Source organism: Podarcis gaigeae (genome assembly GCF_964106915.1).
Source record: "Podarcis gaigeae genome assembly, chromosome: 6".
NCBI classification, from domain to species: Eukaryota; Metazoa; Chordata; class Lepidosauria; order Squamata; family Lacertidae; genus Podarcis; species Podarcis gaigeae.
In genome coordinates this window covers 22,026,333-22,042,928 of record NC_139682.1, presented here as the reverse complement: position 1 = coordinate 22,042,928, position 16,596 = coordinate 22,026,333, and the positions used below count along the sequence as shown (strand labels likewise).

The following is a 16,596-nucleotide window of genomic DNA, read 5'->3' as shown; positions in this document are numbered from 1 at the left end:
TGGGTAGGTTGCTAGTTACTGAGGTAACCACATCAACAAAAGGACGACAATCAAGGGAGAGAGAAACTCTGCTGTGAGGGAAATTAATGTTCTGAGGCAATTGGTGGGAAGGAACTAGCTTCCTTCTGGGGAAGCGTTCAACTTGGCTCCAGCAAGGGAGCTTTTGCTGTATTTCAATTAGTTTGGTATTAGGAATACACAAACTTGCAACAAAAAGTTGTTCAGGGTGTCCCCCCCCCCCCTTCACATCCACCCTTTCCCTCTGGCTTGTTGGTATCACTCCTTGAAATGTTGGGCATGAACAACAAATACACTCATAGGCGCCGACTCCATGGGGCCTGAGGGGGCCCGAGCCCCCTCAAAAATTCGTTTGGGGGGGCTCCGCCCCCCCAATAATTTAAGAAAATTATTACCGTAAATTTCGCTCTATAACACGCAGATTTTTTCTCCTAAAAAGTAAGGGGAAATGTCTATGCGTGTTATTGAGCGAATGTGTGGTCCCTGGAGCTGACTCGCCGGAGCGCAGGGGCAAATAGGCAAATAGGCAAAAATCAGGCAAAAATAAGATTGGGCGGTCGGGCGGAGGGAAGGCGGAAGCTGCTGCTTTCCTGCATTCTGCCTCAGGGTCTTACTGCCCACCCGCCTCTGTTGCTGCGTTTGCTCAAACTCAACAAAGAGCAGGGAATCCCCTGCCCTCTTGGCAAGCAGAGGGTTAAGGAAAGGATCGAGTCCTTCCTTCTAATTCTTTCCTAGTCACACTGCATGCAGGCTCCAGCCCACCACCTCCTCCTCTCCGTGCTCTAGGGACTCGCAGGTGGGAGAGAGAGAGAGAGGGCTGGCTTGGGGGGACGACTTTTGCCTTCCTTTCCTCCCCCCCACCCCGTTAAACTCCTCCCCTGCATTCTTAGCCAGCTGCTTCTCCGCACACCCCTCTTGTGCTTCTTGTCCCTTCTGTGTTTTTCCTTCCCTCCCCATTTAAAACGTGGTGACAAAGCACGGATCCACATGGATCCTCAGGATTTTTGCATTGGGTCACTCCAAATTCACCATCAGATCACATTACATGTCCATGGCTACAGTCTGTACCAAAAAAATCACGCACCCACTGTTGCCTGGGGCTGCAATGGTGCAAAAACGTGGTTACAAAGCATGGATCCACAGGATCTTTGCACTGGGTCACCCCAAATTCACCATCAGATCACATAGCATGTTCATGGCTACATCTTGCACCAAAAAAATCACACACCCACTGTTGCCTAGGGTCACAGTGGTGCAAAAACGTGGTTGCAAAGCACGGATCCACATGGATCCTCAGGATTTTTGCATTGGGTCACCCCAAATTTACCATCAGATCACATAGCATGTCCATGGCTACATCTTGCACCAAAAAAAATCACGCACCCACTGTTGCCTAGGGTCACAGTGGTGCAAAAACGTGGTTACAAAGCACGGATCCACATGGATCCTCAGGATTTTTGCATTGGGCTACTCCAAACTCACTGTCAGATATTAAAAATCTTTATAAAATAGAGAATTAAATACATACAGAATGTTAAATTTTCAGTTTTGAAATATTAGTACTAGTTTAGTACTGTATTTCTATATTACTATAGTACTGTATTAGTTATTTTCAAATACTTAAATATTTTTAGGGTGTAAGACCCAATTAAAGCCCGTTATTTACATACAGTATTACAGTATTTACATACAGTATTAGGCATACTGTATTAACTTTATTAACTGTATTAAAGCATTAACTTTGAGATATTATTTTTATTTAATGAACCCTCAGCCTTATTCAAAGTAAGCTTAAATTAGCTATTTCACTTATTAATCAAAGTGCTATTGCTGTGCGACAGCAATATTTTATGTTTTATTCTTTTAATGATAGTTTAGGATTTATTTAAATATCATTGCAGTCTTTTCAGAGCTATATATTCAATGCTCTGTAATAGTCTATAAGCATAATTGTTACTGTAAATTAAATTAGCTTTTTACAAAAATACCGTGCGTGTTTATGTTTTGTTTCTTTTTTCAAAGCCAAAAAGTGTTTCAGGCTTGTCGAGTTTTCCGGAGTGTGGAGTTATAGAGAGTCAAGTTTTCGGGGTTCTAATGTTGATCATATGACTCTAAAATACTTTAAAAAAACTTTAAAACTCACTAATTTTCATCTAAAATTTAGAAAACTTCCCGGGGCAGGACCCCAGTATGCCCCCCCCCCAATATTTTTTATAGGTCGGCACCCCTGAATACACTCATGAATGACACAAGTCTTTCTGTTAGTCTTTATCCTTCGCAGTTGCATATTGCATTCCAGTTTAGTTCTAATTTCATTTGTACAATAATGTATGCTCTGATTGTCCCTATTTATCTGGTAAAACACTATTGATTCCTTCCAGAGAAATGTTAGCCCCAAAGTATCTGAATGACTTTGCCCCCAAATATCTGAAAGACTGCCTCTTCCCCTTCAGACTCTTGAGCAGGGGTTGATAACAAGTGGCCCACAGGGGTCATTTAAACGGCCTCCGAGCCGCCACCGAACTGAGCTGCCCACTTGGTGAGTCCCCGCACGCTGATCTAAACCAGACAGAGCGGGAACTCGCTTGTGCGGCGCCAAAAATCGCATCTGTGGAGATGCAGAAGCCAAAAATCACATCTGCGCAGACCCAATCCGGCCCACGGAGCAATCTCCGTGGGGGTGAACCAGCCCAGGTGAGGTAAACCTTGCCGAACCCTGCTCTTGAGTGTTCAGCTTATCAATGGTGCCCCTCTTAGTTGTTCCACCACCCACAGAAGTTTGGGGGTTGGCAGTCTGGGAGAGGGCATTCTCTGTGGCAGCTCCTAAGTTGTGAAATTCCCTCCCTACATAAGCGCGCCTGGCACCTTCATTTCCATCGTATGCTGACAACATCCTTCTGGATGTCTAAAAAGAGAGGAGCCCAGGATTGGAGAGCAAATATTCAGATGCCCTATTCTGGCAAAAAAAATAGCAGGGGTTTGCAGCACCCATACCCAGCCTCTCCTGAAACTTGCAAAACTGCCCATGGTGAGTAACATCTCTGGGTAGTTCCCTCATGCCACCAGAGAACATCTCCAGCCACAGAGGCAGTGTACAGATGCTACCTTTGGACTCATGGTGGAGGGAAAATTCTATTTGCTGAATGGGAAATGAGCACACAGTTCATTTCCTGCTCAGCCAACATAAGGGACCATTTTGTGGGTGATTTTGGGAAGGCTATTGCTGCCTGAATGGAGGGACGCAGGTGGCACTGTGGGTTAAAGCCTCAGCGCCTAGGACTTGCCGATCGAAAGGTCGGCGGTTCGAATCCCTGCGGCGGGGTGCGCTCCCGCTGCTCGGTCCCAGCGCCTGCCAACCTAGCAGTTCGAAAGCACCTCCGGGTGCAAGTAGATAAATAGGGACCGCTTACCAGCGGGAAGGTAAACAGCGTTTCCGTGTGCGGCTCTGGCTCGCCAGAGCAGCGATGTGACGCTGGCCACGTGACCTGGAAGTGTCTCCGGACAGCGCTGGCCCCTGGCCTCTTAAGTGAGATGGGCGCACAACCCCAGAGTCTGTCAAGACTGGCCCATACGGGCAGGGGTACCTTTACCTTTACCTTTATTGCTGCCTGAATAACCATGATTTCATCCGTGTTCTTCAGGAAATGTGTAACTAACTTCACTATTGCTCTTGATTGTAGGTACATACCAAGGCCAGTTCACCAATGGAATGCGCCATGGTTATGGCGTCCGGCAGAGCGTCCCATATGGCATAGCAGCTGTAGTCCGCAACCCTCTAAGGACCTCCCTTACTTCCCTCCGTAGTGAGCACAGCAATGGCACCCTGTTGCAACATGACTCCCCATCAGCAAACCTGGAGAACTTTCCCATGACACCTACGATCACCCGTGGTGGCTTTGCTCTCAGCCTGTACGCGGATGCTGATGCGGGCAAGCTGAAGAAGGGAGGACTCTTCAGGCGGAGTTCCTTGTTTGGGAAGTTGAAGAAATCCGACTCTAAGACTTCCCTGGCCAGCCAAAGGAGCCGACTCAGCTTTCTTAAGAGCGAGAGCGGGATGAGCTCCACTGGTAGCGATGCCACCTCCACAGCTAGCCTAGGAGAAGGAGCTGAGGGAGAGGACTTCCCACCTTTTGACGCTGATATTGATGCCACCACGACAGAGTCCTATATGGGTGAGTGGAAGAATGACAAGCGCTCTGGGTTTGGCGTGAGTGAGAGATCAAGTGGCCTGAAGTATGAGGGTGAATGGCTGGATAATGTACGGCATGGATACGGTTGCACCACTTTGCCTGATGGTAAGAAGGAAGAAGGGAAATACCGAATGAACGTCCTGATCAAAGGCATGAAGAAGAGGGTGATACCTCTGAAAAGTGCCAAGATAAGGCAGAAGGTGGACAGGAGCCTGGAAGGGGCTCAGAGGGCAGCAGCCATCGCCAGACAGAAATCTGAGATTGCAGCTTCTAGGTAAGAGCCCGAGGCTTGACATTTACTATGTGAAGTAGAAGGAATCATCCAAAGTTTCATTTTTAATTGAATAAGTGTTCGCAATTGATGAGTAAGACAGGGATGGGCAACCTTTGGCCCTCCAGATGTTGTTGGATTCCAACTCCCCATCACCCCTAGCATCATAATCAGGGGTGGTGGGAGATGTAGTCTAGGAACATTTGGAAGGCCACAGGTTCCCCATCTTTTGTTTAAGAAATATTTGTAGATAAGATGTACATTAAAATAAATCTCCATTTCTGGCAAATTCTAGTTTTGGGCAGATGAGGAAATCTAAAGTTCCGAGAAACTAAATAACATAGTTAATTACTGCTAGGACATGAAAGTTACTGTCTTTTGACATATCCGCTGCACAATGATGGATGAGGAAAGATAAATCCATTTTGTATCTATTAAATATACTTGTGTACAAATAAGATGTATATTAAAACAAACCTCAATTTCTGGCAAATCCTATTTCTGGGCAGGTTTAAAATTCTGATAAATGGAGCAACATAGTCAATTACATCCATGAGATAAAACCTACTATATTCTGACATGTCTACTACACATTGATGGGTGAGGAACTTAAGAAGGATAACAAAGAACAATCTGTTTGGTGTTATTGAATTTAGATATGTCTCATGACTGATTACATATAGATCAAGAATTGCGTATCATCAAGGAGCAATCATTTTGGGAATGATGCATTTGATGAGATCTGCCAAAATGTGAAAATAGAAGTTGTGCATTTTAGGCAGATCTTGGTTCCTGTGTCAGCACCATCCTGTTGGGACAGGCAGCACCAGCATTAATATCTAGCCAGGTTATCTACCTTGGATCATTCCTTTGCAGCTGTGTCTTTAACCTGCCCTACATCTGATGTCATAGGGGGCAAGTTATTGTGACTTGGGAAAACCTTGCAAGATTAATTAGGGCCCCTGCTGGGTCTAGTTTGGCCCTGGGCAAAAGGTACATCATGCCTGCTTTATCTCCAGTCTTAAGGCAGGGAAAGGCACCATTTGTGTGAATAGGACTTTTTAAACTTAACAGTAGGATTTTCAGTGGGACACTGTTTTAATCTGTCTCATCTTAACTGCCATCACCTCTCACAGGGGGTGGGGGTGGGGATACACTTACACACAACAAAGTAGACTTAGGAAAAAAAGTTCCTGTTCAACGTGACTGAGGAGGACACTGGATCTAAAGGTGTCATGGGCTAGATAACTACTGCAAGCCCGAGTGGGAGGCCGTACAACCTAAGTGGACCAGTGGGCTAAAGCAGATTCATGTGTTCATTCCCTTGGTATTAGATTTAGAACACCCACCCACCACACACGCATAATTGATGTTTTAATGTCCAGTAATGAAATCAAGGTATTTTGGGCCCTGAGTCAGTACTTAACTTTTCTTTTAAATTGGCGGGCTTCCATCCATCATCCATAACAAAAGTAGTCATAAACAATAAATACATTAAAAATGCTCAACCAAACTGGATAATTTCCACATAAACCACAAGATCTAAAAACAACAATAGCAACCCCCTAACAAAACACCACAAACACCCCAGCCCAAGAGTCTGTTTATTCTTGGCATCTGATCATGGTTTGTTTAGTGAGAAACATCCCACAATCCTGGATCTGGGCAACATGGTAAGCCAAGGTTCATGGTTTGTTGTTCTAGCTCGTAGCTGGGAAAACAGCAAATTGGAAGCATGCATTGACACACTGTTCATTTCTGGCCAACGAGAAATAATCCCTATTAAAATTAAGGAGCTACATGAGAGCACTACCACACTATTGCAATGCTCCCTTTGATTTCAGTGGGGGTTGGGCAAGATAATTTCCCAGTTGATTGTGCTCTTTAGGATGAAATCCTTTACCCACTTACTTTAGAGTAAGAACTCACTGAACTCAATAGGACTTAATTTTGTATAGAATCACACGGTAATGTTACCTATAAAGTGCTGTGAACACTGATAATAGATACATAGGTTTATGGTGTTATTTGGCATGTAAAATACTATGCACACTGCTGGTGGTATAGAAATAAATCACGGCCACCCACCAGATTTGCCTAGTAGAAATTTATGCGTCTTGGCAAGGTGTTAAATGAAGGGTAGCACATCTCCAAGGTAATAGATCTTGCCACAGAAAAGGTCATTGCAGGTTCTTTTCTGCCAAAGGCACTAATATTCCCTTGAAACATAAATGAGGAATTATAGTCTGGGGTAAGCTTCATCTTACTTTGATGTTTGTTTTTGGCTCTAGTTACTCATGCAAGTGGACGCGGGTGGCGCTGTGGGTTAAACAACAGAGCCTAGGACTTGCTGATCAGAAGGTCAGTGGTTCGAATCCCCGCGATGGGGTGAGCTCCCGTTGCTCGGTCCCTGCTCCTCCCAACCTAGCAGTTCGAAAGCACGTCAAAGTGCAAGTAGATAAATAGGTACCGCTCTGGTGGGTAGGTAAACGGCATTTCCGTGCGCTGCTCTGGTTTGCCTGAAGCGGCTTAGTCATGCTAGCCACATTACCCGGAAGCTGTACGCCGGCTGCCTCAGCCAATAAAGCGAGATGAGCACCGCAACCCCAGAATGCATTAAATAGCACTTTTCCTAGGAAAATACATGGAAAAGAAAATACTGTTTTTCTATGTGCTAAAAAATAGGAGTTCACCACTCACAACCAATACTACTCATAGAAACATGGAGTTGGAGAAGGTCTTGTAGGTTATCTAGCCCTTTTCTTCCCAAACTATCTGATGGAGTGGACCAACAAATCTCCCACTCCTCAATGTGCCAGTGACTGGTACAATGTGTGGACTCTGAAGCATCCTACCCAACCTGGGCTGGGTTAAGTAGCCATGGTCTGTGGACCACTGTTTTGAGTATCACTGACCTAGTCAAACCCTGCACAATGCAGGAATTTCAGGACACCCTCACACTTTCTATGGTTTGCCTCTTTTGTAGCCTGAACTCCTTTCCCTTCCAACCAGGAGGAAGGTGCCCCTCCCCAGGCATTTGACTTATACGCGACTGTGCATACGTGCGATGCTGGGAAATATGTAAATACAGTGGTACTTTGGGTTACAAACGCTTCAGGTTACATACGCTTCAGGTTACAGACTCCGCTAACCCAGAAATATTACCTCGGGTTAAGAACTTTGCTTCAGGATGAGAACAGAAATTGTGCTCTGGCGGCGTGGCAGCAGCAGCAGCAGGAGGTCCCATTCGCTAAAGTGATGCTTCAGGTTAAGAACAGTTTCAGGTTAAGAACGGACCTCCAGAACAAATTAAGTACTTAACCCGAGGTACCACTGTAATTCAATTCATACTCAGAAGTGGCGGAACAGAGCTGGAAAGTTATTGTGGCTTGTGTGGAGCCCGAAGAGGACTTAAGTGAGGGTGAAGGAAGCCCCGAAGAGACTGAAGGCACAGCAGGGCTTTGTTTAGCCTGCTCAGCCTCCCTATCTAGAAGCTGATGTGTAGGGTAGCGGCGCTGCAGTTGCCACTTTCCTGCATGTCCTTCAGCCTCAGAGGTTCAATTCTATTTGTGGATATTTTTGGATATGGTATTTTTGATTTGGACTGAACAGAAGTGAAAGAGAGGGTGTTTAAAGAATGTTTAGAGGGTGCTCCTCACTTTGTGCAATTTCACTTATGCGCATGGGGGCTCAGAACTTAAACCCCATGTAAGTGGGGAGTTGCCTATATCTGGTCTACAGGAGAGTTAAAATGTGGGTAGGGGTGGTTGAAGGGATGTGGGTGGCGCTGTGGTCTAAACCACAGGGCCTAGGGCTTGTTGGCGGTTCAAATCCCCACGATGGGGTGAGCTCCCGTTGTTCAGTCCCAGCTCCTGCCCACCTAGCAGTTCGAAAGCACATCAAAGTGCAAGTAGATAAATAGGTACCGCTCTGGCGGGAAGGTAAACAGCGTTTCTGTGCACTGCTCTGGTTCGTCAGAAGCGGCTTAGTCATGGTGGCCCCATGACCCAGAAGCTGTACACCAGCTCCCTCAGCCAGTAAAGCGAGATGAGCGCTGCAACCCCAGAGTCGTCTGCGACTGGATCTAACGGTCAGGGGTCCCTTTACCTTTACCTTTAGGGGTGGTAGAGAAACTGAATTCAGATTCTCTTCAAGGCAAATCTAATTCACAATTTCCAAAATAATATGGAAACGGAAACACATCTTTGCACATCTCAGTTTGCAGGGCAATTCTCTGGCAAAGTATTGTGTACAAAAAAGCATATACTCGGGTAAAGTGTGTACTGAAATGCATAGGTTAGTGAAAATAACATTAAAATATATTACTTTTGGGAAATTGTTTTGCCAAAATGTGTATCTTAAGGAACATTGCATAAAAATGTATATTGTAGGCGAAATTCTCTGGTGAATTTTCATGAAAGTTTTCCGTATTTTTTTTCTAATTGCAAACTGATGGGGAAATGTGGAGAACTGGAGACTGGAAGAATAAGAAACTGAGAGAAACCAAAACTGACAGAATTGCTGTTATCATTTATTATGTTTCTATGCCGTGATTCCACAAATCACAAAGCAGCTCACAAAGAATAAATAAACAATAATGTAATGGAACATCACAATGACAACATAAATTCTATATAATAATTAATTAACAAATCATCCGTGAAACAATTACATATCATCAGTAAAATAGTCATATTCTTTAAAACACAATTAACTAAATAACTAAAAAATAAGCTAAACAGCAAAAACACAACAAAAGTCATATTATAAGATTCACAAAGGACTACAGGACTCCTAGTCCACAAAATAATATTGACATTAGCAACCAAAACCCAACTAAGCACTGTTGAGTTGGCACACAGACGCATACTCCTCACCCCTACGTGTGCATTCAGCTTCCTTATCCTTTTGATCCTTTAACTCTTAAAATTGAGCCCTCATCTGTGCTTCATCTATGTTTGGAATAGGCCTGGGCTCTGATTAACATGGGCAATAATGGTTTAGGTAATTTTTAAAGAATCTGTAGTCGTGGGATATGATGATCTACATCCATATTAGCACAGGAGATGCTGTCTGATTTTGCTGATTCTTTGCTTGTGGTCTCTTGCACAGCATGCTGGAAAAGTCATGCATATAAAGTGTTGCAAGGCTATAAATAATGGTGTTGGAGCTGTTGAACTGCTGCACAAATGCTCGGCAGTTTATAAAAGGATCTTTTTATTATACACTATTTACACTTCAAATCAAAGGGGGAACTCTGGTGGTTTACATCAGAGATTGGAATGCACTCCTGGTGGAGCGGGGGCACTCCATCCCTCCCTTAGCGCTGCTTGGACATAATTTCCTATTAAGGAAACTTTTGAGCAAGGGGAAATAGACACGTAGAGCCATTTTCCTCCTCCTTGTGTGTTGCACAAATGCAGCTGCTTGAGACACTTGGAAAGGAGGCTTGCAATTCCCATGCTAGCAGCCCCTGCTCATCTCACTCTCTTGTGAATTAGCCCTTGAGTTTCGAGACCAGGCATGTTTCCCTTGAGAAATGTAGCCAAATGTTCTGTTTATTTGCTTTTAGTTTAGATTATCACAACAAACAAAACAACTTGCCCCAAGACATGGTGCAATAAATTAGTTGGAGTCAATCAAAAGAGATACCACAAAGTCAAGACGAGCAAACGAAAAGCAGTGTAAATCAGCTTTGAATTCAATAGTAGCTACAGGTGACAAGCCATAGGTGACAAGGTGAGTGCGTGGAATTCCATGCAGAATCAGGTGAATGCTTCCAGAGCAGAAACAAAGTGAGCAGCTAGAGAATGGAAGTTCTCTTCCTCTGTGCCCAGCATAGAAAAACAGTAGGCTGCTGTTTGAGCAGTTTGATTCTCTCTGCCAGCCTCTAGCAGGCTAGCAACATTTACGCAGGCTAGTATATTTTGTGGGCTTATTTACAAGACTGGTATAAATTATTAGCAGCTAACTAGATTTAAATAAAATCATCATCATTCCTAAAAAATAGAGACCAGCTCAGACAGGTCTCATTTGGAAAAAAAGCTCTGCAGGATAGACATCAGGATAGATAAGGTTTTAACTGGCATCCTCAATAACCTGGCATCAGGAAAGGATGGGACAGAAAGCCAGGCTATCCCTGATGATTTAAACACAGGTGTGAGGATTATCTGACCTTCCAAATGTTGCTGAACTGCAACTCCCATCAACCCTGTCAAGCATGGTCAATGGCTAGGGATGATGGGACTCATAGTGCAGCAACATCTGGAGGGACAGAGTTCCCTAACCTGCTTTAACATGTGTTTGTATATTATGTAGCCAAATGAGCTGCTCTGGATATTATTATTGATAGGTAAAGGTAAAGGACCCCTGGATGGTTAAGTCCAGTCAAAGGTGACTATGGGGTTGCGGCGTTCAACTCCTTTCAGGCCAAGGGAACCGGCGTTTGTCCACAGACAGTTTTCTGGGTCATGTGGCCAGCATGACTGAACCTCTTCTGGCGTGATGGAATACCGTAACGGAAACCAGAGCGCACAGAAAAGCCATTTACCTTCCCACCACTGTGGTACCTATTTATCTACTTGTACTGGTGTGCTTTTGAACTGCTAGTTTGGCAGGAGCTGGGACAGAGCAACGGGAGCTCACTCCGTTGCGGGGATTCGAATTGCTGACCTTCCAATCGGCAAAACCAAGAGCCTCAGTGGTTTAGACCACAGTGCCACCTGACAGTCAACGCCACTCCAACTTACTGGTTGTAAGTAAGAAAGCAGGCAGGGGCTGACTGAGGGCACATCTGGTTGGTGGTAAAAGTAAAGGTACCCCTGACCATTAGGTCCAGTCGCGGACGAGTCTGGTGTTGCGGCACTCATCTTGCAATATAGGCCGAGGGAGCTGGCGTTTGTCCGCAGACAGCTTCCAGGTCATGAGGCCAGCATGACTAACCCACTTCTGGCGAACCAGAGCAGCGCACAGAAACACCTTTTACCTTCCTGCCGGAGCGGTACCTATTTATATACTTTCACTTGACGTGCTTTCGAACTGCTAGGTGGGCAGGAGCAGGGACCGAGCAACGGGAGCTCACCCCATGACGGGGATTCGAACTACCAACCTTCTGATCGGCAAGCCCTAGGCTCTGTGGTTTAGACCACAGCGCCACCCGCAGTGTGCAATTTGCCCTGTTGGGCCAGCTTCTACTGCCATCTAGTTCATTACCATCTACCTGGGACTGGCAGCAGCTCTCCAAGTTTTCAAACCAAGGATTTCTCAGCCTTACTTGAAGATGCTGGAGATTGAACCTGTGACCTTCTGCATGCAAAGCGGACTCTCTTTCACTGCCCGTTATCAATCATCTTGCAGCCTTTCTCTCTACCATTTTCTGCCCTTCAGGGAAAAAAAGCAGGTATAATATAAAAACATGTCTATGGACACCAGACCTCTGCTGCCCAGTTTGTATGCTTGTTTTTTGTTTGTTTGAAGCAAGTTGTTTAAAAGGATTGAGTTTTAAATCCTAGCCAGCTTTTCCGTCCGTTGGTGTTGCTTGTCTCCATGGGACACGTTGCACCCGCCCTTAAAATAACAGAGCCGCTCATCTGCTGAGACTTGAACTGTAGCCCTCCCTCGTATCACTTTCCTTTACTCTCCTGGCCAATCATGCTCTTAAGCAATGTTAACTTATATCTCCAGTGTGCTCAGCATTTCAAATCTACATTACATAGGCAGGAATGAGAGTCTCCTTGGGGGACACTGGTGGAGCATGGTGTAAATGACGTGTTGAAAGTGCTGGAGTCAGCAGAGAAGGCCCTGACTAAATAAGGGTATGCATTGCAGTAGTTTACCTAACCGACAGGAGATTGCAACAACCAAGAGCCTACATGCTTATCCACTAAGTAGAAACCTGTTCAGGTGGATTTTAACCCTATGTTTCCAAAGCACTAAAGTAATGGCTTTGTGTAGATTCTGTGTTGGTACTCATAGAATAGCATGACAAAACATTCAGCTTCCTAAGAAATTTTCTGCTTGTCTTTGCTTTGTCTTTTTCTCCTGGAAAAGGACGTTTCTACTGGTTGTTGCGAACAAGAATTTGGAATTTTATTAATTCTGGGGGCTAATGGTTGGGAAATTTAAAATGGAAGTTCTTAATAAAGGTTCTGCCTCTGCTGTCTTTCCCTTCTCTTGCTTTTCCTTGCCTGCCCTTTCCCCTCCTGTTCCTTTCCAATAAATGCTAATTCATAAGAAAAACTGAATATTGCACTCAGAATAAATTAGGCAAATCGATGTTATCTATACACATTTATAGGCCTTCTTATGATTGCACAGTTTGGATTTTCCTGAAGCAGAAATATGTTTGTTTTTTGGTATAGATTAAAGCATCCCTTAAATCAGCCATGGGGAATCTCTCCCCCCCTTCATCTGAGTGCCACATTCCCTTCTGGGGTGCCAAGTACCAGTGGGATGGAGCCAGAGGCAAAAGTAACTAGGCAAAAGTGACTAGAGCAATGGGTGTGATTTTTTAAATCTTTGTACAGTAGGTTAGGTTCCACATAGACTTGCAAACTCCTTTCTATCCTCTGCCCAAGCAAACAAAAAGCACTATCCGAATTCCAGGACAAATTCTAGCAAGGCAAAAACACTCAAGGTAGATGCAGGGCTGTTGAGGGGCAGTGTGGCCTGATGAGGGTGTGTGGCCTAGGGAGTTCCTCCCAAGGGACAAGTAGAAAAATCTGGGGGACTACATTTGGCCTCTGGGCCTAACTTTTCCCACTGCTGCTTTAAATAGCCACTCCAAACTCTTTTTGAAGATGTGTGTTTGGAAGCTTTCTTCTAAACACACTACTGACCCAAGTGTCCATTGACATCCATGTCATGATGCTCAATCAGGTCCAGTTGAGTGGATTTTTATGTAGACAAGGGTGCCTGTTGCCACTATAGGCCATGAGCAGCTGGGCTCAACCTGAACTGATTCAGGGTCAGGGTTTCTGACAATTCACGTTCTTACAAACCACGCCCATATCCAACAGTTCTACTCTTGTCATGGAGCTTTCAAAGGGACTATTTTAGCAAGGGGAGAAATACAGCAGCCAGAGGAATGCCTTTTAGGCTTTGTCTGCACCAGCTTTCTTATTCTGGGCCAGTGGTGATATGAGACCCATGGAATGTGCACTCCACTTTTGATGTCTTCATGGGGCTCATCCATAGGGCTCTCTGTGTAGGCAGGCGTGTGCAGAATGCTTCAGCCTACACTGATCCCCACTAGTACGTGTGGCTGGCAGGGACAGGTGCAATCTGCATGGCACAAGTCTGAGCAGAAAGAGTCTGCGTGACTTGTTCCTCAGTGCACCATGGAGTTCTAGGGAGAAGCAGACCTCCATCATTCCATTCACTTATTCTGCTGGAATTCCATTCCGCGTAGCATTCCACTCCTAAATTCCAGTTTGACTTGGAGTATTTCCAAAATTAATTCCGGGATTAGACACTTTGCTGTAGCTTTATGCTCATTCTGCACATTTTTCCCTCTCTGCATTGCCAATACAGTGATACCTCGGGTTAAGTACTTAATTCAATCCGGAGGTCTGTTCTTAACCTGAAACTGTTCTTAACCTGCAGCACCACTTTAGCTAATGGGGACTTCTGCTGCTGCAGCGCTGCCAGAGCAAGATTTTTGTTCTTATCCTGGAGCTCTATTTCTGGGTTAGTGGAGTCTGTAACCTGAAGCGTATGTAACCCGAGGTACCACTGTATGTCTGTACATAGCGGGGTCTCCCCCGCCCTTTTACTTTGCAGTTTTTAAAGGTGTACACTGGTCATTCTCACACATGATACTGGCTGCAAAGCACAATAAGGCAAATTAGCCTGTGTAAGAGCTGTCTGCTGCTGCATGTGACATGAGCAGCCCCTGCTTAGCTCCTTCCTAACTTTCTAGAGCAGGGCAACAAACCATAGAGTGGCAGGATTATACCTATAGATATATGCTGCCTTCTCTGTTCTTTTATTTGCCTTTCCTCCATATTGATGATTCCTTTACTCCTAGCCGCTGGTTGCTCACCTCATTCCCTCTCTGCAAGTCCAGCAGACAGGAAAAAAATACCCTAGCTGTACAAGAACTGGGCCAGCCCTGTGCCATTCATTCTTTTGTGCTTCAGTTTCTGTGCCTGAGGCTAGCGGCATACTCTGCATATATCCTTAAGTCTCTTTCTAATGGAAGCTTCTCTATGAATGCCAGCCTCTCAAACTCTCTGTTGTCACTACCCACATTAGAGCAGGAGGTGTGAGGAAGGATTGTGAGGCACACTGTACTTGCTAAAGTGGTGTCCAATAGACAAAGGTCAAAAAATCATAGCTGTTTGATAGCCAGCCAGAATATGCTCCTGTCTGAATCTTTCTCCCTGCCAGTGAAAAGGGACAGGATCTGAGATGGTGCTCAGCTCAAGTCCTAGCCCAGCTTGTGTGAATGGCGTATGTGACTAGAGTACCATATGTATGAGTATCCCATGTGAGTAGTGAGAATGGGTGCATGTGAGCAAAAGTGAATGGGGGACACAAATAAGTTCTTTCACATACACACTACCCTGAAATGCATCCACTAGTTTCTGTGGATCTCTACCTATCATACGCTTTGTATCTCTTGGGACAAGAGAGAGTGTTTTGGAAGCCCTTCCTTTTCTGAAAAGTCAGGGATAAAGCATCTTCATGGAACTGGCACAAACTTCTAGCCCCATGCAATTTAATCACTGAAATGAACAAAGGTCAAGGGTTGACAAAATTATATGACTGTGTGTGAACATAGAAAGTTATGTACCTTAAGACCACTGGTCCACATAGCTCGGTATTATCTACTTGAGGGTTTTGGACAGGAGTCTTTTCCAACTCTGCCTGGAAATACTAGTGGTCAGTAGCTCAGTAAGAAAAATAGTTTCCCCAGGGACCACTGGATTTCTTAATGAGATTAGAACAGCCTTTATTTTTCCCATGTGACATGTCCTGGCAGGAAGTTTGCAGATGCTCGCCTCTTGATCCCATTTTTCCAGCCTGTTGTATCCATTCAGCCATTTACATCTGAATGGATGTAAATGTCACTTTCTCAGTTAAGGTCAGCCTTGCTGGCTGTGGGACAGCTTTTCTCTTCTTTGTCTCTACCCTGGTCATTAACCTACGGAGTCTCTTGTTTGTCCCTTGTTTACCCATCCTTGACAACAATCGTTTCTTGTCAAATAAGAACACAACACAAATCTGAGCATTTACATAATGCTTAATATTTTTTCTTTTTTACAGTGCTTCATTGTTCCCATTGCCTCACGTACACTATCACAATAAGCCTTGCAAGGGAGGAAAGATTGGTATGTTTACATATGGGGGAGGATACTAAGGTTGAGAGATGGTGGCTTACTTATGGCCATAGAGCAGGGGAGAGGAACCGTTGGCCTTCCAGATGTTGTTGGACTCCAACTCCCGTCAGCCCCAGCCAGTATGGCTAATGGCCAGGAAGTTGTAGTCCACCGACATCTGGAGGGCCGTAGAGAGTTCGTAGCTGAGCTGAGATTTGAACCAGTAATTTATTGGATGACACTCTGTAAGTCAGTGGTAGACAAGGTCTGGACACTGTGAGTCCACTCTTGCTCTCCAGATCACTGCCGTAGGAATGGCTTCCTCTTTTGTGTCGTGTGTGTGTGTGTGTGTGTGTGTGTGTGTGTGTGTAAGTAAGTAAGAGACAGAGAGGGAGATGGGGTGGCACAGAGAAAGGGTCACCCAGCAGAAAACTCTGTCCCCTATTGGCTGACCCAATCCACTGCTGGCATGTTGCTCCTGACAGTTTACCTCTGAGGGACTGTGACCATCAATAAGAAGGGGTGTGTGCGCTGTAAGCCATTGTTCTTAATTTGGTGAGCCCCAGGACCCACCGAATATGGCCATACCCAGATCTAAGGTGGCTCCACAAAGGTCTCCTTTTTGGAGTTTCGTTTTAAACAGAAAGGGTGGGAAGGACACACACACACTCATGCAGGGAGAGAGTTCTTTTTATCTTTAATTGTTGAGTAGGAGAAGATATTATGGCAGATATGCCTTTTTCACAAAGCACCCAAGAAATCTTAAAACAATCAAATACATATCCTGTTGGGCTAA

At 44.9% G+C, this 16,596-nt stretch overlaps 1 protein-coding gene and 1 long non-coding RNA gene across 7 annotated transcripts in view; one reads left to right on the top strand and one right to left on the bottom strand.

Moving 5' to 3' along the window:
- The window catches only part of LOC310848003, a 222,727-nt gene that overhangs the window by 99,074 nt on the left and 107,057 nt on the right, over positions 1 to 16,596 (bottom strand). The gene's annotated exons all lie outside the window — the stretch shown is intronic.
- The window catches only part of JPH2 (junctophilin 2), a 61,541-nt gene that overhangs the window by 9,080 nt on the left and 35,865 nt on the right, over positions 1 to 16,596 (top strand). For 5 of the 6 annotated variants that reach the window (XR_014566076.1, XR_014566077.1, XM_083746208.1 and 2 more), the window contains one exon: positions 3,699 to 4,482. Coding sequence is in view for 3 of the 6 variants with exons in the window: in XM_083746208.1 (XP_083602334.1) it covers positions 3,699 to 4,482 (784 nt within the window). In the remaining 3 variants the exon portion in view is untranslated. The remainder of the gene's footprint in view (positions 1 to 3,698; positions 4,483 to 16,596) is intronic. The other variant, XR_014566075.1, reaches the window with a different exon arrangement.